This window comes from Pan troglodytes, chromosome 17, assembly GCF_028858775.2.
Source record: "Pan troglodytes isolate AG18354 chromosome 17, NHGRI_mPanTro3-v2.0_pri, whole genome shotgun sequence".
NCBI classification, from domain to species: domain Eukaryota; kingdom Metazoa; phylum Chordata; class Mammalia; order Primates; family Hominidae; genus Pan; species Pan troglodytes.
In genome coordinates this window covers 66,896,645-66,917,587 of record NC_072415.2, presented here as the reverse complement: position 1 = coordinate 66,917,587, position 20,943 = coordinate 66,896,645, and the positions used below count along the sequence as shown (strand labels likewise).

Genomic DNA, 20,943 nt, shown 5'->3' with positions numbered 1-20,943 from the left:
ACGGTGGCTCACACCTGTAATCCCAGCACCTTAGGGGATTGAGGTAGGAGGATCGCTTGAGGCCAAGAGTTCTAGACCAGCCTGGGCAACAGAGCAAGACCTTGTCTCTACATTAAAAAATAAATGATAAAAATCTTAAAATAAAAAAAAGAATGTGAAATAGTTTTAGAATATAGGGGTCTTCTATACCAGGCTAAGGAGATTATATTCTAAAAGCAATGACAAGCCACGGAAATTTTTGAATTATATGGTGATTATTAGGAAGATCATTCTGACAACTGTGCATTTAAGAGATTTGAGACAGAGGCAGTAGCTACTAAAAGGGTAGTGGCAGTGAACATGGAAAAGAGGAGCTATTACACAGGAATAAAAAGTCTGAGCTAAGACGCACAAAAGAGAGTGAAGAGTCAAACATAACTTTAAGGTTTCAAATCTGTACAAATGGTGCTAATAAAAATAAGTAGAATTCAAGCATAACAGCTTAAGGTAACTGAAGGCTATTCACATGGAGAAGTCTAGCAAGCAGCTGAAAGTAAAAGCCTGGAGCTCAGCAGAGAGATGAGATCTGGAGAGAGAAAGCTGGAAATGATTCCCAGTCAGGTGATAGGTAATGATGAGTGTAACAAGGAAAAGAAGAGAGAAGGGGACCAAGCAGAGAATGCTGGGGAAAACCTAGTCATGTACCAAACTGTAGGAGTTAAAAAAGGGAGTCACAGAGAAGGTAGGAGGGGACGTTTCCTTTCCTACTTTCTTAGAGTGACAAACCTCTACACAGCGTTTTGGGCTGCAGGTCTGCTAGCTGGCGGTCCTCTGGGCTCCCATACTGCTTCATGCAAAGCCTCCCAGCAGCATTCACAGGCTTTTTTGTAATTTGCCACTTTCTGTCCTTTATCCCTCTATTTCCTATAGCATAATCCAGGGTGTCCCAGGGTGTGTGTGAGCATGTACACACATGCACACACACATATATGTGTATCTGAGTGTGTATATAAGACTACATGCTGGCAAAATATATATGTGTATATATGTATGCATAGGCGTGTACGTAAAGCTTTATGCTGCTGGTTGGGCACAGTGGCTCACACCTGTAATCCCAGCACTTTGGGAGGCCGAGGTAGGCAGATTGCTTGAGCTCAGGAGTTCGTGACCGGCCTGGGCAACACAGAGAACCAATCTCTACAAAAAATACAAAAATTAGCAGGGTGTGGTAGTGCACACCTACAGTCCCAGCTACCCTGGAGGCTGAGGCGGAAGGATCACGTGAGCCAGGAGGTTGAGGACACAATGAGCTGAGATCGCAGCACTGCACTCCAGCGTGGGTGACACAGAGAGACCCTGCTTCGAAAAAAGAAAAAAATGGTTTTATGCTACCAATATGTTCCTGGTCCACTAAGAGTTCCACACTCTGAGGAAGAATACTATATCAGAAACCACTATTTATTACTTTCCTTCCACTCTAGTATAAAAAACACAGAAAGGTAATTACTCTGAATGTTTTATATTGAACCAATAGAAGATTTTAGGGCCAATACTGCCCACAGAATTTACACCTCATTCCTAGTGATGCATTTGACACATTCTCACAGGATCTTCTGTGCTAGCTTAAGCTGACAGGAAATTAGAAGGAATCAAAGCAGGTATCTCCCTTATATTACATAACTTTCTCCTTTTAGGGAAAACAATTATATAATATTTTAAACATAATAATTTAATATAATCATATAAGGGAGAAAGGTAACCATAAAAAACTTTTAGAATAGCTGTGGTCTCAGCTAAAAATCTCTACTTCTCAAAAACGAACTAGGGGAGGAAGCAGGAGGATGGTAAAATGGCATTACATACACTCTGGCTTCAAAGTATTGTTGCTGTTTTTTCTTAAAGACATTTTAGGAAGTACAGAAGGCTACTCAATACTTCATTATATGAGGTATCAATGTGGAAAGACTTAGTAACTCTAGGATAATAGCCTATAAATATAGATTATAACAAACCTTTTTCTTAAGTAAAATGTTGATCATTATTATTTAAATTAAAAAAGATTTTAAAAGTTATAGTTTTCTATTTTTATTTATTTATTTATTTTTTTAAAGACTAGTCTTGCTCTGTCACCCAGGCTGGAGTGCAGTGGCGCAATCTCAGCTCACTGCAACCTCCACCTCCCCAGTTCAAGCAATTCTTGTGCCTCAGCCTCCAGAGTAGCTGGGATTACAGGCACGTGTTACCTTGCCTGGCTAATTTTTGTATGTTTTGTAGAGCCAGGGTTTCACCAGTTTGGCCAGACTGGTCTCGAACTCCTGACCTCAAGTGATCCACCTGCCTTGGCCTCCCAAAGTGCTGGGATTACAGGCGTGAGCCACTGTGCCTAGCCATAGTTACAGGATCTTTAATACAACAGAAGTTGATTTCTTCTGTAGAATAAATATACACAAAGGCCCATCTGCTGTGAGGCAGAGCTCTCACAGTGTGTCAGCACACTGTGATTGTTCTAAAGAGTCAGTCTTGGAAATTTTGGTCTTATTCACCTCTCCTCTAGTTTCCTTCTAGGATTTTCCCTGTGCTCCCCTGGCTTCTTCACCATCCCTCACCCGGTGTTTCCCAGAGGTACCAGAGTGACTTCTCTTATAGATGCATGTAGGGTATGCAGTTTGTCATGAATAGCTGAGCCCCTTCCCCTCTCTTTGGGACTCATTTACTTACAAAGAGCAGATATCCTGCTCTGCTCTGAGAGCAGTGAGTTTTATAGAAACAGGTGCACACGTGGAAAGGCAGTGGTTTTCCAGCATAGCCTGTAATGAATAATTAATTTATCTATAAAATGTATTAGAGAACAACAAAGGGCCAAGAATAACCAAGACACTTCTGAAGAAGAAAAGAAGGAAAGACATGCCCAACTGGATATAAAGACTAATTATAAAGCTGCAGTAAGTAAAACAGCATGGTATTGGTGCAGGAACAAATTCACAAACAGAATAAAGTAAGCAAAAAACCCCCAGGGTCCAGATATGCATATATCATGAAGAAATGTTTATTTATATGAATAAAATGAAATTGGAATTCTACACCATACACAAAAATCAACCTCAAGTGGATTAACAGCTTTTATGTCTGTAGGAAAACTTTAAAACTTATGAATGAAAATAAATACAATGGCATAAGGAAGAATTTCTTAAGATCCTAAACACCCTAGCCATAAAAGAAAAGATGAATAAATTCAACAACACAAAAGAACTCCTCTTTATCAAAGGCATCTTAAAGAAAATGAAAATATAAGATACAAACTGAGAGAGGATACTTATCTATATATAACTGACAAACTATTAGTATTCTAAACATATAAAGAACTTCTACAATTAGAAAGACCACCCAATGGGGGGGGAAAAAACAGGCAAAAGACTTGAATAGGCATTTCACAGAATAGGAAACACGTATGTTGAAACTCATTAGCAAGAAGGGAAATGCAAACCAAGGGCACAATAAGACATCATTTTCTACTGTTAACAATTATCGAAATTTTAAATGTCAAGCATTGGATAGAATGTAGATCAATAGCATCTCTCATACATCTTGGATAAGAATGTGACTCTATAAAGTTAATCATTTGCATACCCCAAGACACAGCAATTCCAGTCCTGAGTATATTATGATATATATGTATTGGTTTTGTCCATAGTTCCTGGCTCATAACTCCCTTGGCCCTTGTTACTGTCTTTTGTTATAACGTTGGAATACTTTAGGCCTCAGAAGCAGCCCTCAGAAAACAGAATCTCTCTGAGCTTCCCCTGCCCTCTCTTTCACCAGCTCCTTTTTCTCCCCAAGGCAGGAATGCTTCCTCACCCTTCCTGTCTTGGAGCTGGTCATGAAAAAATTCCCTCACCTACTTTGTCTAATTGTAGGTCATAAAACCTACATTTCAGAAGGGGTCCTACCCTATACCTGGGAGGAAAAAACGCTACATAGAAAGGCCAAGAAGATCTGAATAGATAAGGCTTACTGGGTTTCCTCCACAAAGTCCATTAGCATTAGAGCATACCTTTTCTGTCCAATCACATTAATACATGGATGTCCATGCTTCAGTCATGCCTATCCAATGAAGTCTCCATAAAAGGCCGAGGAGGACAGGGTATGGAGAGCTTCCAGAGAGCTGATCACATAGAGGTTCCTGGAGGGTGTTATGCCCAGATTGGGCATGGAGGCTCCATGTCCCTTCCCTATGCCTTGCCCAATGCAACTCTTCATGTGTATCCTTTGTAATATCCTTTATGATAAACCAGAAGATACAAGTATGTGTTTCCCTAAGTTCTGTAAGCCACTTTAGCAAATTAATTAACTCGAAGAGGAGGAGGTCATAGGAAGTATGATTTGTAGTCAGCTGACCAGAAGCAAAGGTAAAACAATGCTGTGTCCTGGCAGACAGTGTGAGGACTGAATTGGAGGACACCAGCTGCTGGCCACTGCGGAACTGATTGTTTGCTTGCTGGAGGGGAGAAATCCCCATACATTTAGTCAAAGAAGGCTTCTGTGCCGACTGCAGTGGTGTGAGAACAAAGGAAAACCAGTTTTTTCCACTCACTACTCAAGAGAAAATTATATGTATGTGTACAGAAGACATGAATCAGATTTTCATAACAACACTGTTTGTAAAAGTAAAATGAAACAAAAAATACTAATAACCCAAGTGTTTACTGGGTAAATTGTGACTTTTTCTATTTATTAATAAGTCATAAAAATGACAACTACAGCTACACATAACAAAACTAATGAATCTTTGTAATACAATGTTAAGAGGAAGAAAGTACTAACTGATTATATATACTGCAATACCTTTTTTAAGCTGAAAATGGGTGAAACCAAGCAATATATTGTTTAGGCATACCAATATATGAGACAAAACAAATAAACAACAAAAAACAGGTGAACAATATTCACAAAATTCAAAAGAGTGGTTACCTCTAGAAGCAGACAGGGAATGTAACAGACAAGAACACACATGAAGATATAAGACTGGCCATATTCTAGTTCTTGGTTTGGGTAGGGGTTCAGGTCTCTGGTAGTTAAAATTAGGTGACTGACTGATTAAACAAAATATATTTAAAATTAGAAAATAAAACAAGACCTTTAATTTAATGAATCAAAGATGTTTGGGTGTGTGGTTGGTTGGCAGTCTGCATTAAATAAAGGAAACAGCCTGTAAGATAACCGGGAAATGAAAAGGCAAATTATTTGTATATACTGCACGCAGTCTTTTAAACCATTAAAACCAAGGTTAAGAACAATGTTTATGATATACAACTAAGTGAGGGAATAAAACACTAGGACACAAAATCGCACAATTTTCCCTATAAAATTCCCTATAAGAATTTTCAAAATGCATAGAAAAGAGGACTGAAAGAAAGTCATCACTATGTTAACAGTTACTGTTTTGAGATGGTGGTGTTTCATATTTCTTTACCTTTTCTGTTTTCTAAAGTTTCTGCAAAGTAATTCATATTACTTCTGTAATTTTTAAGTTTTAAAGCTGTACACACATACACACAAAATCTTCAAGATATTTTTCATATTTTGCCTGAATCCTTCATTTCCTCTTAAACAATAAATAATGTTTTCAAATTCACTAATGAGTCAATAAACTTAAATCTATTTGCATGTGTGCCTATGGTAACTGAATGTTATTACAGAACCTGCAAACATGTTAACACTCAGTAAAATTTCAAAGAGTAGAAAACTTAAAGAATATTTTAAAACATGCTAAAGTACCTGTTTAGTTGGAGCCATCAGTTCATCAGTAAGTATGTATATATTTTTATTTCAAATGAATGTAAATATCCACAGATATTCAGCAATCTAAATCTTCTAGTCCATTTATCCATATATGTGTATGTATATATATGTGTGTGCTTGTTTTTTTACATTTAATAACTACATTAAATATGCTAGAAATTAGGTTTAGCCTTTATACTAACGTGGCCCCAGAACAGCCTAAAAGTTTGAGTATTCTGACAATATGAAAATTAATCATTAACTGCTTGATATTTGAGTGAATATTAAAACATAGTAAATTTCTAAGACAGGCACTAAACCAATAATTGCTATTTACTAGAAAGGATGTACTCTGGATGCTTTCTTACATGATATAGCCAGATAAAATCCATTTTTACTCCACAACTCAAAATACGAAACAGAGGACAAAAATTCTTTTTCTGCCTGTCTAGGAATGAACTAGGTTGTTCTGATATCATTATATGACAGAACTTCACACTCATAATTCTGATAAAAGCAGAAGCTAATTCCAAATCATGCCATAAAGTTCAAGTTTCCTTTGGCTTCCTTTCTCAACAACTGAGCCCCCGGAAAAAACTCAGTGAATTCCTGCACCCAGGTAGTAAGAAGGTCCAGCTACTGAGATATCTGTCTGAATATTATCTAGAGACAGAATTTATGGCCTTAAAACACGTTTTTCTATAGCTGGGTGATACAGGGTGGGAACAGGGTTGGAGAAGAATGTTTCAAGGAGGAAAGCAAGTGAACAGGCATGGAGGAATGAAAGACTAAGACATGTTTGGAGAACTAACAGCAGAGAAGGTCAGAGGCTGAGAAATGAAGCCAGAGGGTCATTTTCTCTGTGAAGATGACAATAACAGGAACTGAAACTATAGCCTTTCAACAGCACTATCTACCAAAGTGAGCCCAACTGCTCAAATTTTCCCAAACAAGAGGAAAGCCATACTTTATAAGCATTTTCTAAATTAAGCTATATGCGCTAACAATGAGCAAGAAGGTGGGGGAAGGCACCTATATAATTCAAAATATGTTAAACTTTAATACTGTACCAAAAGACCACATTGGTGATTCTTCAAGTTATTGAAGAAAGATTAAGAATCTTAAGTATGAACTGTGTCTCCAGAGAAATCATTCATAACCCTGACATTTTGTATGACATTACAGGCATTCAGGGACATCATGAAGGATCAAGTTCAGAAACCTTGGTCTAGGTCAAGGTTAAATCAGGCAACAAACAATTGTTGAGCAGCTGTGGGCTGGGTGCTTTGGTAGGTCACCAAAATGCAACGAGCTCAAAATCTAGAAAGGAAGATGAACAAGTAAAGAGACAAGTATGATATATTATATGTTAAACTAAGCTAAGCTGGAGGCAAAGCAAATACCAGTGACAGCCAGTCTAGCCGAGAGTGTGCTCTAGGGGACAGGAAAATCTTTTCAGAAAAGATGTAAGAGCTGAGTGTTGTGAGATGAGTAGGAGATAGTTGGGTGATATAGGGTGGGAACAGGGTTGGAGAAGAATGTTTCAAAGAGGAAAGCATGTGAACAGGCATGGAAGAATGAAAGACTAAGACATGTTTGGAGAACTAACCACAGAGAAAGTCAGAGGCTGAGAAATGAAGCCAGAGGGTCATATCATGAAGGTCGTAGAAAATTTTTAATTTTACTACAAAGGCATGAAGGACCCACTGAAGAATTTTAAGCAGGAGAATAACAGTGATAGTATTTATATTTTATAGAGATCATTTTGGCAGCAGGGAGGATTTGAACAGGTTATGGCTACATCATAAGCAACAATAGAACCCTGAAGTGGTTAAACAGAATGGGCTGCAGGAATGGAGAGCAGAAATTTAATAGAGAGAACCAACAACATATGACAATAAACTAGATTTGGGAGCAGCGAGGAAGCAGGAGTTAAGGATAATTCCCAAGATTCTGGCTGGAATAAACAGTGAATGGTGGTATCCTAGAACAAGAGAAGAAACATAGGTCAAGGAAGCTGGCTGGTGCTTAGAAGAGTCAGTTCAAGCTAGGCACAATGGCTCACACCTGTAATCTCAGCACTTTGGGAGGCTGAGGCAGGAGGATTGCTTGAGGCCAGGAGTTCAAGACCAACCTAGGCAACAGAGCAAAACCCTATCTCTATAAAAAATAATAAAAAAGTTAGTCAAGTATAGTGGTATGTGCCTGCAGTGCCAACTACTCAGGAGGCTAAGGCAAGAGGATTGCTTGAACACAGGAGGTTGAGGCTGCAGTGGGCCATGATCAGGCCACTGTACTCTAGCCTGGGTAAAAGAGGGAGATTCTATCTCTATAAATAAATAAATATAGAAACAAATAAATAAATAATGAAGGTCAGTTCAGTTTTCAAAACACTGCATTTTAGAATAATCTACGTATACATGGCAAATAGGCAACTGGAATATCAATTTATTCAATCATCTAACCAATATTTATTGAACACCTACCAGTTTTCAGGCACTGCTATATGGAATGGGGTTACACAGCCATGATCAACAATGAAACCTGGTCCTGCTTTACAGCATTTACATCCAGAACATAAAGAAGTAAACAAATAAATGAAAAAAATAATTTTAGACTGTTACACATTTTATAAGGAAAATAAAACTGAATTATGTACCAGAGAAAGTGACTAGAAGGGGAAGGGGTACTTTAGATTGGGCAATCTGGGAAGGCTCTGTGAAAGAACTGGCACCTGAGCTCAGACGCAATCATCAGCCAGCCTTGTGAAGTTTTGGGAAAGAGGAAACAGTGTCAAGCTCCTAAAACTGGAACAGACTTGGCCACATTCATGAAGGCCACATTCATGAAACAAAACAAAGGCAAATGTGGCTGTGTCATGGTGAATGTGAAGGGATGGAGGCACACAGGAGCAGATCATACATAAGACCATGTCGTCAATAGCAGCAAGTCCAAGTCTTAGTCTCAGGTGGGATAAAAAGTTACAGGGCCAGGCATAATGGCATGCACCTGTAGTCCCAGCTACTCAGGCCCAGGAGTTTGAGGTCAGCCTAGGCAACACAGTGAGACTTCATCTTGTTTTTTGTTTTGTTTTGTTTTGTTTTAAAAAAGCTATTGGAAAGTTTTCAGCAGAAAGTGACATGATTTGAATGATCTGATTTACATTTTTAAAGAATCACTCTGTGTAGCAAATGGTCTACAGGAAGACAAGAGCAGCCACAAGAGCATCAGAGACTACAAATCAAAGTAATGTCAACTAGGATGGTAATCCTGGAGTTGAAGAAAAGTGGAAAATGTAGAATTAGGTGATTATTTTGAAAGCAGAAAGAGACAATGGGAATTGATGACCCCAGAACTGGGCTAAAGATTTAGTAGCAATCAGTAATCACAAGTGACTGGACACAAGGAAGCTTAGAAAAGGACAAAAAATTAAATCCCTTGGAATATTGCCTTTTAAGAAATGAGCAGCAAAAGAGAAATCACTACAAGAAACAGAGGAGGAATAAGGAATGCAAAAGAACCATGTCCTGGGAGTAAAGGAAAGCTTCTGTTTAAAAGTAGTCAGAAGAGCCAAGCAGTCCTAATTTAGTCACAAAATAGAGTAGAACTAAACTCTAGGTCACTAGTGATCCTGATAAGGGTTTCTAAAATGGAATCTCAGGCAGAAGACCAGATTACACAAGGTTAGAAGGAATGAATGGCTAACGAAGAAGCATATGTATCAGCTGTGAAGGAGAGAGAGATAAGGAGATAGATGAAGGGTATACTGGGTTAAGAGAAGACATTGCAATTTTAAAAGTTGATATATAAGTCTGATTTAGAAGGAAAGAGCCACAAAGCTTGGAAGCTGTAAGAGGGAACATTTAATTATTTAGTAAGTGGGAAAAGTTAAGATAGTGTATTATTCCATTTTGGCATTGCTATAAAGAAATACCTGAGGCTGGGTAATTTATGAAGAAAAGAGATTTAATAGGCTCACAGTATTGCAAGCTGTACAGGAAGTATGGTGCCAGCATCTTCTTGGCTTTTGGGGAGGCCTCAGGGAGCTTTTACTCATGGCAGAAGGTGAAGCAGGTGCAGGCATATTACATGGTGAGAGAGAGAGAGCGAGCAAGGAGGTGGGGGGAGGTGCCAGGCTCTTTAAACAATCAGCTCTCACATGAACTCAGAGCCAGAATTCACTCATAACCATGAGGAGGGTACCAAGCCATTCATGAGGGATCCACCCCCATGACTCAAGCACCTCCCACCAGGACCCACCTATAACACTGGGGATTACATTTCAACAAGAAATTTGGAGACAAAAGTCCATATCATATCATTCCATCCCTGGCCCCCTAATCTTATGTCCTTCTCACATTGCAAAATACAGTCATGCCTTCCCAATGGTCCTCTAAAGTCTTAACTCGTTCCAGCGTTAACTCAAAAGTCCCAAAGACCAAAGTCTGATCTGAAACTCAAGCCAAGTTCCTTCTACCTATGAGCCTGTGAAATCAAAAATCAGTTATTTACTTCTAAGAGAGAATGGTGCTACAGGCATAAGGTAAACATTCCCATTCCAAAAGGAAGAAATTGGCCAAAACAAAGTGGCAACAGGCCCCATGCAAGTCTGAAACCCAGCAGAACAGTCATTACATCTTAAAGCTCCAGAATAATATTTGACTCCATGCCCCACATCCAGGACACACTGTGCAAGGGGTAGGCTCACAAGGCCCATCCTAGTGGTTTTGCAAGGTGCAGCCTCTGTGGCTACTCTCGCAGGTTGGAGCTGACTGCCTGTGGATTTCCAGGCTCAGGGTGTATGCTGCCAATGGATCTACCATTCTGAGGTCTGGAGGGTGGTGGCCCCTTTCCTATAGCTCCCCTAGGCAGTGCTCCAACCCCACATTTCTCCTCTGTAGTGCCTAAGCAGAGGTTTCCTGCAGGGACTGTGCCCCGTGGCAGGCTTCTGCCTGGGCTCCCAGAGTTTCCAATACATCCTCTGAAATCTAGGGGGAATCTTTCAAGTCTCCTTGACTCTTGCATTCTGTTCACCTGCAAGCTTAACACCATGTGGAAACCACCAAGGCTTATAGCTTTCGCCCTCTGGAATGATGGCCTGAGTTGTACCTGAGCACCTGAACCACAGCTGGAGCTGGCGGCTGGGATATGGGGAGAACTGTCCTGAGGCTAAGCAGGAAAACAGGGCCTTGAGCTTGGCCCTCAAAGCCATTCTTTCCTTCTAGGTCGCTAGGTCTTTGATGGGAGGGGCTGCCTTGAAGACTTCTGAAATGCCTTCAAGGCCTTTTTCCCATTGTCTTGGATATTAGCACTTGGCTCCCTTTTAGTCACACTAATCTCTCTAGCAAGTGGTTGCTCCAGTCTGCTTGTATTCCTCCCCCGAAAATATTCTTTCTCTGCCACATGGCTAGCTTGAAAAATTTCCAAACTTTTATACTCTGATTTCCTTTTAAATAAGTTCCAACTTTAAGTCATTTATTTGTTCCTGAATCTAATCACAGGCTGTTAGAAGCAGCCAGGCCACTATTTGAATGTCTTGCAACTTAGACATTTCTTTGGCCAAATACTCTAAATTACCATTCTTAAGTTCAAACTTCCACAGGGCCTTAGGGTCTGGACACAATGTAACCAAGTTCTTTGCTAGGGTGTAACAAGGGTAACCTTTACTCTAATTCCCAATAACTTTCATGTTTTCATCTGAGATCTCATCAGTGTAGCCTTTACTGTCCATATTTCTGTATTTTGGTCACAACCACTTAAAAAGTCTCTTAGGAATTCCCAACTTCCCCTCATATCTTCTGTCTTCTTCTGAGCCCTCCAAATGCTTCCAACGTCTGCCTGTTACCCAGTTCCAAAGCTGCTTCCACATCTTCAGGTATCTTTAAAGCAATGCCCCATTCCTCAGTACCAATTTTCTATGTTAGTCCATTTTTGCGTTGTTATAAAGAAATACCCAAGGCTGGCTAATTTATAAAGAAAAGAAGCTTAATTTGGCTCATGGCTCTGCAGGCTGTATAGGAAATGTGGTGTCCACATCTGCTTCTGGTGAGAGCCTCAGGAAACTTACAATCATGGCAGAAGGTGAAGGAGGAGCAGGTGCATCACTTGGCAACAGAGGGAGCAAGAGAGAGAAGAAAAAGGTCCCAGACTTTTTTAAAACAACCAGCTCTCACGTGAACTACCAGACTGAGAACTCACTCATTACCATCGAGATGGCACCAAGCCATTTGTATTAGTCCGTTTTCATGCTACTGGTAAAGATTACTTGAAACTGGGAACAAAAAGAGGTTTAATTGGACTTATAGTTCCACATGGCTGGGGAGGCCTCAGAATCATGGAGGGAAGTGAAAGGGACTTTTTACGTGGTGGCAGCAAGTGAAAAATAAGGAAAAAGCAAAAGTGGGAACCCCTGATAAATCCATCGGATCTCGTGAGACTTATTCACTACCATGAGGATAGTAGGGAAAGACTGGCCCCCCTGATCCAATTACCTCCCCCTGGGTCCTTCGCACATTACGTGGGAATTCTGGGAGACACAATTCAAGTTGAGATTTAGTGGGGACACAGCCAAACCATATCACCATTCATAAGGGATCCATCCCCATGACCCAAACACCTCCCAGTAGGCCCACCTCCAACAATGGAGGGTCACATTTCAACATGAGATTTGGAGGAGACAAATATCCAAACCTTATCACATAATCTCTTTAGAAATTAAAAGTATTTTTGTTAGTCAATATTCTGCCTTGTCACAATATATCAATGATTTCATGTCTATTTGTATGCTCCACAGTACCTGGCACAAACTAGTCTCTCAATAAAGAACGTGGGAAGAGAACATTTTATGTTTTTATAAAAAGCAATGTTCACTAAAAATGCATAAGTGTTGAGGGCAGGCTATTAAATACATAATCTTATTTAATTATTTCAGGTCACCAACTTTTAAAAACATAGCATAATAACATTTTTTCAAGTAAATTTCAATTTTAGTAGGACTAATAATAAAACAATTGTTTCTTTGTCAATTCTTGTTTTAAAGTACATATATGCAGTTTTTTAGAAAGAAACTTATATCTAATACTGAATTATAAATACATGAAGACACATGAAAATGAAGTTAATCCATTTTAAATTGGAGATTACCGGCTAATAATTTGAATCATGATTTTAATAGAGCTGCTAAATACAACAGCAATGGAATGTAGATAGGATTCACAAGAAAATGAGTTTTGTCCATTTTAAATTGGAAATTACCAACTAAATAATTTAAACCATGATTTTAATATATCTGCTAAATATAACAGTGATGGAATGTTAGGATTCCATGAAAAACGCTGTATTTCTACTCCCCGTAAACTACATTATTAGTAAACAGAGATTTATAATCTCCAGAAATATTACTCATTTACTTTTTATAAATTCTATTACAAATCTGTGGAAAAGATATTTAAAATACAAATACATTTACATAGATCTTATTATTTCCTAAAAAATAACATATTATAGAAAAATTAAAAAATACTCAAAATACCAAAAATAAAGTAAGTTTTATGCATAGAAACACTACAGAGCTTTGCAACTTTTCATATACAACCAAGCAAGGTATTATTAAAAGAGAAAATCTTTTGGTTAGCAAAGATCCCTTTTTGTAAATACTTAACATAACTGCATAGAGTGGGACATATCAGATCAATTCATTCCAACCAAATCATTATATCTATACAAGAGGAAAATATACAGTAGTCCCTGGTTATCCATAGGAGATATATTCCAAGTATCCCAGTGGATACTTGAAACCTCAGATAGCACCAAATCCTATATATGTTTTTTCCCTATACATACATATGATAAAGTTTAACTTATAAATTAGGCACAGTATGGCATTAACAATAACTAATGATAAAATACTACAATTATAATATACTGTAATAATTATATGAATGTGGTCTCTCTCTCTCTAAATATCTTACTGTATTGTACCATGAGTAACTGAAACCGCAGATAACGAGGAACTACTATACCAGGAAAGAGTCTTTAAATCAATATAACTAGCAGGACAACTTTAAGCCTTGCTAGTTCCTCAGTTCTCATTATCTCTACCAACCTATGTGTGCATATTTCCCCTCTGATAAATCATTCATTTCTAGCGAACAGTAGCCTTTAGCCTTGTAAGGCCTTGTTTGAACCTTGTTGAATGTAAGGTTTCTCTATGGCTGCAGAGCAGTAGCTCTTTATTCTCTTACCATAAGCATTTAAAATTTAAAGCAATGAATTAAAAGTTTAAGCTCAAAAGTATAGCCCCAAATTATATTCTCTAAACTACATGTGAAAAGAATAACAATTTTATTTCAATTTAGAGTCTAATCTTTTTGTGACTGTCCCTAGTAGGGTGCAACACAATAAACACCATGGATCATTTTAAAAGCCACTCTCATATAAATGAAGTTGAGAAATTGTATACCAATGAGGAAAAATTTATTCTAATCATAGGACACTGAACATTAAGCATCAGAAATGATGTATCTATTTTTCAAAAAGTTAAAGTAATGGTCAATAATTATTATAATGTTCTTTTGCCTCAGCATCACTAATCATTAGGGAAATTCAAATCAAAATCACAATAAGATACCTATATAACTTCACACTTCACGCTCATTAGGATTGCTATTATTTAAAAAAAAAATAGATTGCGGTGGCTCATGCCTGTAATCCTAGCACTTTGGGAGGACGAGGCAGGCAGATCACAAGGTCAAGATTTTGAGACCAGCCTGACCAGCATGGTGAAGCCCCATCTCTACTAAAAATACAAAAATTAGCCAGGTGTGGTGGTGCATGCCTATAATCCCAGCTACTCAGGAGGCTGAGGCAGGACAATTGCTTGAACCTGGGAGGCAGACGTTGCAGTGAACCAAGATTGCACCACTGCACTCCAGCCTGGGCAACACAGCGAGACTCCATCTCAAAAAAAAAAAAAAAAAGAAAGAAAGAAAAAAGAAAATATCAAGTGTTGATGAGGATGTGGAGAAACTGAGACTATAATGCACTGCTAGTAGGAATGTAAAATGGTACAGCCACTGTAGAAAACAGCATGACAGTTCCTCAAAATATTAAAGATAGAATGACCATGTATTACAACAAATCCAATCCTGTGTACCTAAAATAACTGAAAGCAGGGACTTGAACAGATAGTTCTATATCAACATTCATAGCAGCATTATTCACAGTTGCCAAGAGATAGAAGAAACCCAAGTGTCTGTAGAATGACAGATCCACTCTGTTGAATGGATCAACACAATTGTAAGCTCCTGACACAAGCTCTAACATGGATAAACCTTAAAGCCACTATGCTAAGTGAAATAAGCCAGAGACTTATTTGATTCCACTTATATGAGCTACCTACATTAGCCAAATTCATAGAGACAGAAAGTAGAACAGTGGTTGACAGAGGCTGGAGGCAGGAAGGAATGGGAAGTTAGTGTTCAATGGGTATAAGGTTTCACTTTGAGAAGATGAAAAAGTTTCGGAGAACGATTGGTGGTGATGGCTGAACAACAATGTGTACGTACTTAACACCACTGATTTGGCCACTTAAAAATAATTTAAATGGCACAATAAAGAAACTTTCACAGTTTAAAAAAGTGATCTAATGCCCAATTTTCAATAGCTAGACAGCTGAAAAAGGCAAATATTCATTTAATTAACATCACTAATGGATTTTTATAAGAAAGGGGACTTTCAACATCAAAATTCATTTACTTCTTTTCATCTGTTCAGAGGTAATGGGATGAATCACCAGAATCAAAGCTTCCAGCTGCTTATAGCACTAGTTTAAAATTAATAGTCTTAACAGCAACAACATCAAATGCCAAAAAAAGAGAAGCAATAGGCAGCAGGTCAATTCTTTTTTGGTGTAAAATGTCTGTAATTTTCTAGTAGCACACAAATGTGTCACTGTTTTGGTCTGCAATGTCTCCTCTCTCCCCAAAATTCTGACAGTATGGCTCTAAAGCTAAAAGTATATAACCAAATTAAAAGCTATCAAAAATCTTCAAATAAAGTTTTTCTAAAACGTTAAAATACTTCCACGGTAATTTAGTAGTTTCCTATGTGCATTTGCCATTGATCACTGTGTGTGTGTGTGTAAGAGAGAAAACATGAATAAAACACTAAAAGACAGGATGTGTTATATTTAGCATACTTCAATGGGAATTTTGAATATGCTATACCGAAGTACTACGAATCCTTTACCTACAGTCTCCTATACAATAGACTGTCAAGTACTTAGAATCAGGGAACAACCTTATACCTTTCTGTTTACTGTAATATCAAACCTTGCAACATGGCGTCAGTCCTTGCTATTGTTTGAAATGTACTTAATCCCCAATGCAACAGTGTTGAGAGGTGTGGGACCTTTAAGAGATGATTAGATCATAAGAGCACTGCCTTAGTGAATGGACTAATGCTGTTATTGAGAGTTGGTTCCTGAAAAAAGGATGATTCGGTCCCCCTCCCCCGAACCTTATATGCACACAAGGGAACTCTCTTGCTCTTCCGCCTTCTGAAGGAATGATGTAGTAAGAAGGCCCTCACCAGATGCAGACCCCTTGACCTAGCCTCCAGAACCAAGAAATAAGTCTCTATTCTTTATAAATTACCCAGTCTCAGGTATTCAGTTACAGCAACACAAAAGGGACTAAGATAGGTTTCAAGTAAATGTTAAAATGAAAACAAATATGTTGATGATGACTAGTGTGGGGGTCAGGGAAGATGAAGCAGTGAGGGAAAATAACTGTTTCACAAGAAATGAAAAGCATTGAGTATGATGATATGTTCCTTCCATAATCTAGCCTCCTGAAAAAGAGGTGAGTAATCAGTATTTCAATATTTAATTGTAGAAGCATATCTGATTGCTGAATCTGTAACATAAAACATTTTTATTAAAAAAGTAGGAAAAGTTATATTATCCTTCCATCTCTGCATGCACACATACAGAGAAATGTAAAAATCCAAGATTCAACCCCAGCATCCTAACTCTGGAGTCTGTACTGTTAACCACGACATTACACTCTTTCCAACTGTTAAAAATGTCAAGAATAGATCCAATCAGCTGTGTACCTCAAATGACTCTTGCTATAAGGTAACAAAATCTACATAAACATCAGTGTGGTAATAGTAATTCAACAGATTTATGTAACTTGTGGTGGAAAAAATATTTTTAAATTTACATTTTCTATTAGGGCCCATCAATCTACATTATGTACATGACAAAACATCCCCATTGTTGTATCTTTTTTTTTTTTTTTAGACAGAGTCTCACTCTGTCATCCAGGCTGGAGTGCAGTGGCGTGATCTTGGCTCACTGCAACCTCCACCTCCCAGGTTCAAGCAATTCTCCTCCCAAGCAGCCTCCCAAGTAGCTGCGATTATAGGCACACACTACCACGCCCAGCTAATTTTTTTCTATTTTTAGTTGAAATTGGGTTTCACCGTGTTGGCCAGGCTGGTCTCAAACTCCTATTCTCAACTGATCTGCCTGCCTCAGCCTCCCAAAATGCTGGGATTACAGGTGTGGGCCACCGCGCCCAGCCATTCCCATTATTTCTAATTGTAAATTACGACAACTTTTCTATGTTATTTTATATTATTTATTTATTTGAGACGGAGTCTCACTCTGTCACCCAGGCTGGAGTGCGGTGGCGTGATCTCAGCTCACTATAACGTTTACCTCCCAGGTTCAAGCGATTCTCATGCCTCAGCCTCCCGAGTAGCTGGGATTACAGGTGCCCACCACCAAGCCTAGCTAATTTTTTTGTATTTTTAGTAGAGATGGGATTCCACCATGTTGGCCAGGCTGGTCTCAAACTTGTGACCTCATGTGATCCCCCCCGTCTTGGCCCCTCAAAGTGCTGGGATTACAGGCATGAGCCATCATGCCCAGCCCTTTTCCATTTTATAGTTTACTAACAGGCATATTTTATAACAAAATTGTAGAAACGTGGAAATGTGGTTGTTTTTTTTTTTTTTTGAGACAAGATCTCACTCTGTCATCCAGGCTGGAGTACAGTGATGCAATCACAGCTTACTGTAGCCTCAACCTCTCGGGTTCAGGTGATCTTCTCACTGTAGCCTCCAGACTAGCTGGGACTACCAGCACACGCCACTACCAGCTAATCTTTTGTATTTTTTGTAGAGACAGGGTTTTGTCATGTTGCCCAGGCCGGTCTCAAACTGCTGGGCTCAAATGATCCACCCGCCTCGACCTCCCAAAATGCTGGTATTGCAGGAGTGAGCCACTGCGTCCAGTCAAACATGGTCTTTTATAAGTATGTTTCTCAAAAATATTTAACACTTAGTGTTCAGTTAGTATTAACTTAATTAAGTACTTAGTTTGATATTATTTTAAAACTTTTTACTTGATAACACTGAATATTTATTCTCTATTAATATTTATCTTCCTTTTTTGGATTATCAGTGCCTCTGATTTTTACAATATTTTATTCTTCCCTTTTACTTTCATATATCTTGATCATTTTGGTTCACTCATAATTTTCTATAGTTTTCCATTGCTCTTCCATTTTAGAATTATTTATTTCTCTGGAGAAACCCTCTAAGTCACTGTCATGGATGGCTCACTCTTCTCAAAATCTCTCCCCTTTCCCCCTTGTCTTAGGGTAATCCCTCTTCCTCTCCTAATAAAAATGCTATATAGCTTCCTTCTCCATCATGAGTCCTTTCAGTGTTTTTGCTTGCTTTTTTGTTTGTTTTTGTTGTTGCTTTGTTTTTGAGGTGGAGTCTCACACTGTCGTCCGAGCAGGAGTGCAGTGGCGCGATCTTGGCTCACCACAACATCCGCCTCCTGGGTACAAGCGATTCTCCTGCCTCAGCCTCCCGAGTAGCTGGGATTACAGGCACCTGCCACCATGCCCAGCTAATTTTTTGTATTTTTAGTAGAGACGAGGTTTCAATATGTTGGCCAGGCTGGTCTCTAACACCTGATGGCGTGACCTGACTGCCTCAGCCTCCCAAAATGCTGGGATTACAGGCGTGAGCCACCGCGCCTGGCTGAGTCCTTTCAGTTTTATATTTCCATAGGCTCACCCCATGATTTAAAATATTCCACCTGGACAAAATTATACAAGGTACATCTAATTATAAGCCATAAATACTCTATCAACTTCAAAAATAAGTGGCTGATTGCCATGGTCTTCTGCTTTATACTATTTTTTTCTCCCATGAGATTTTCTGGTACAGAAGAACCTAGATTAGTATAGCTTGGCTAATACTATAGAGTTTGTGTCAATTCACTGACCTAATGTTAGATAATATTAAAGAATAGTAATAATTTTAATAACATTATAGACGAGTCATAGTTGAGTCAACTTATTAATCATGTAAGTTGAGTCTTATAAGTAAGAGATACACACTGAAACATTAATGACAAAATAATATGATATCTGGAGTTTGCTTTAAAATAATCTAGTGAAGGGAAGAATAGATGAAACAAGACTGACTATATGCTGACAACTATTAAAGAAGCTGACTAGTAAATGGGTGTCCATTATATTATTCTCTTTAATTTTGTGTGTGCTTGCAAATTTCCATAATACAAATAATTTATGCAGACCCTGATTTGATAACTATACATTGTATACAGGTACCAAAATATCACATGTACCTAAAAATATGTACAACTATTTATATATCAATAAAAATATATGAATTATGAGAAAACTTATGCTGAATCAAACTGGGTTTCTTTTGTGTTAATTTAGCTTTGTTAAACACACAAGTATAGAGCATAAACAATACGGAGAATGGTGAATAAGTTAAGGTTTTTATGTGAATAAATGTATGCTAATTACAAAGAAGCCTTAATAATCTTTAAAATAATCATACACAGTTTTTATTTGAAAGTAATAAAAGTCTTGCTTTAACATATTTCTTTTTATATATTTCTAGCTTGTCTATTTAATCCTGTATCTAATTATAAAAAAACTTAAAGCTAATGAAATTTCAAACCCTTAAAAATGATGTTGATGATTAACATGCTCTACATATTGAATACGCAAAACAATTCACATCCCACTTAGCTTAAGCTCCTTAAGATACAGCATCGCATATAAACATCACTCAGTTCTAATTCCAGTTCATGAGAATCTGTATGACTGACCTTAAAATACAGGCTGTGTCTTTTTCCCAGCTTTGAGTATATGTAGCAAAATTAAAATTAGTACCAAACAATTAAATCAGTAAACAATTTTTTAAAACTTTCTGCTATGGAAACAATTTTGTTGTTCACATTCTTGGGTGTCCCAGGATCAAAATTAAATAGACATAAAATGTACAAATTTAGAAGTAGAAATTTAGTCACTAAAGATTTTGTGTCCATACTCTATCAGCAGATGTCCAAAAATGTTAAGGAAAACTATACTTAACTTCCTCAAACTGTTTCATTATTCAAGGGCAGGAGATCCAGTTTGGTACAATCAGTCAACAGTTCAATAAACAGCAAAGAATACAAACCTAAAATTCTCTAAGCTGTATATCCCTGCTTTAGCATAAAATGTCTAAGAACTTAAATAAGGATCAAAGAACATACTTTCAGGTATAAAGAAATAAAAGGCAAAATAATAATAATAATAAAGCAACAATGACACACAAATGTTAGCATATGCTGAGTGCTTAGACTTAAATAATACAAACCCAGATTTGTCTTTTATATATCATCATAATGCAGTGCTTTTGTTGAAACACTCTTATTCTTGTTCATAATGCTGGTTAAGATGTAAATGCGTAAATATCTCAGAATTCTGTCTAAATAGAAATGTACTAGTCCTTCATTTTATACTGATATGTACCCATCTTAGTTATGGAATAGTAGTATGTCAGCTCTTAATGTTCTTCTATTCTTAAAAACAAATCGGCTGGGCACGGTGGCTCACCTGAAGTCAGAAGTTCAAGACCAGCCTGGCCAACATGGTGAAACCCCGTCTCTACTAAAAATACAAAAATTAGCTGGGCACGGTGGTGGGCACCTGTAATCCCAGCTACTTGGGAGGCTGAGGCAGGAGAATAGCTTGCACCCAGGAGGCAGAGGTTGCAGTAAGCCGAGATCACGCATATTGCACTCCAACCTGGGCGACAAAAGCGAAACTCTGTCTCAAAAAACAGAAAAACACATCAAAT

The 20,943-nt window shown here is 38.1% G+C and overlaps 1 protein-coding gene across 6 annotated transcripts in view; it reads right to left on the bottom strand.

The window, feature by feature from the left end:
- The window catches only part of WDR7 (WD repeat domain 7), a 377,397-nt gene that overhangs the window by 171,237 nt on the left and 185,217 nt on the right, over window positions 1–20,943 (bottom strand). The window contains exon 21 of one of the 6 annotated variants that reach the window (XM_063795743.1): window positions 20,607–20,891. The exons of the other annotated variants lie outside the window; for them this stretch is intronic. Within the exon in view, the coding sequence (XP_063651813.1) occupies window positions 20,650–20,891 (242 nt within the window). The 3' untranslated portion in view covers window positions 20,607–20,649. Of the gene's footprint in view, window positions 1–20,606; window positions 20,892–20,943 lie in introns of those variants that run through there. 6 annotated transcript variants of the gene reach the window in all.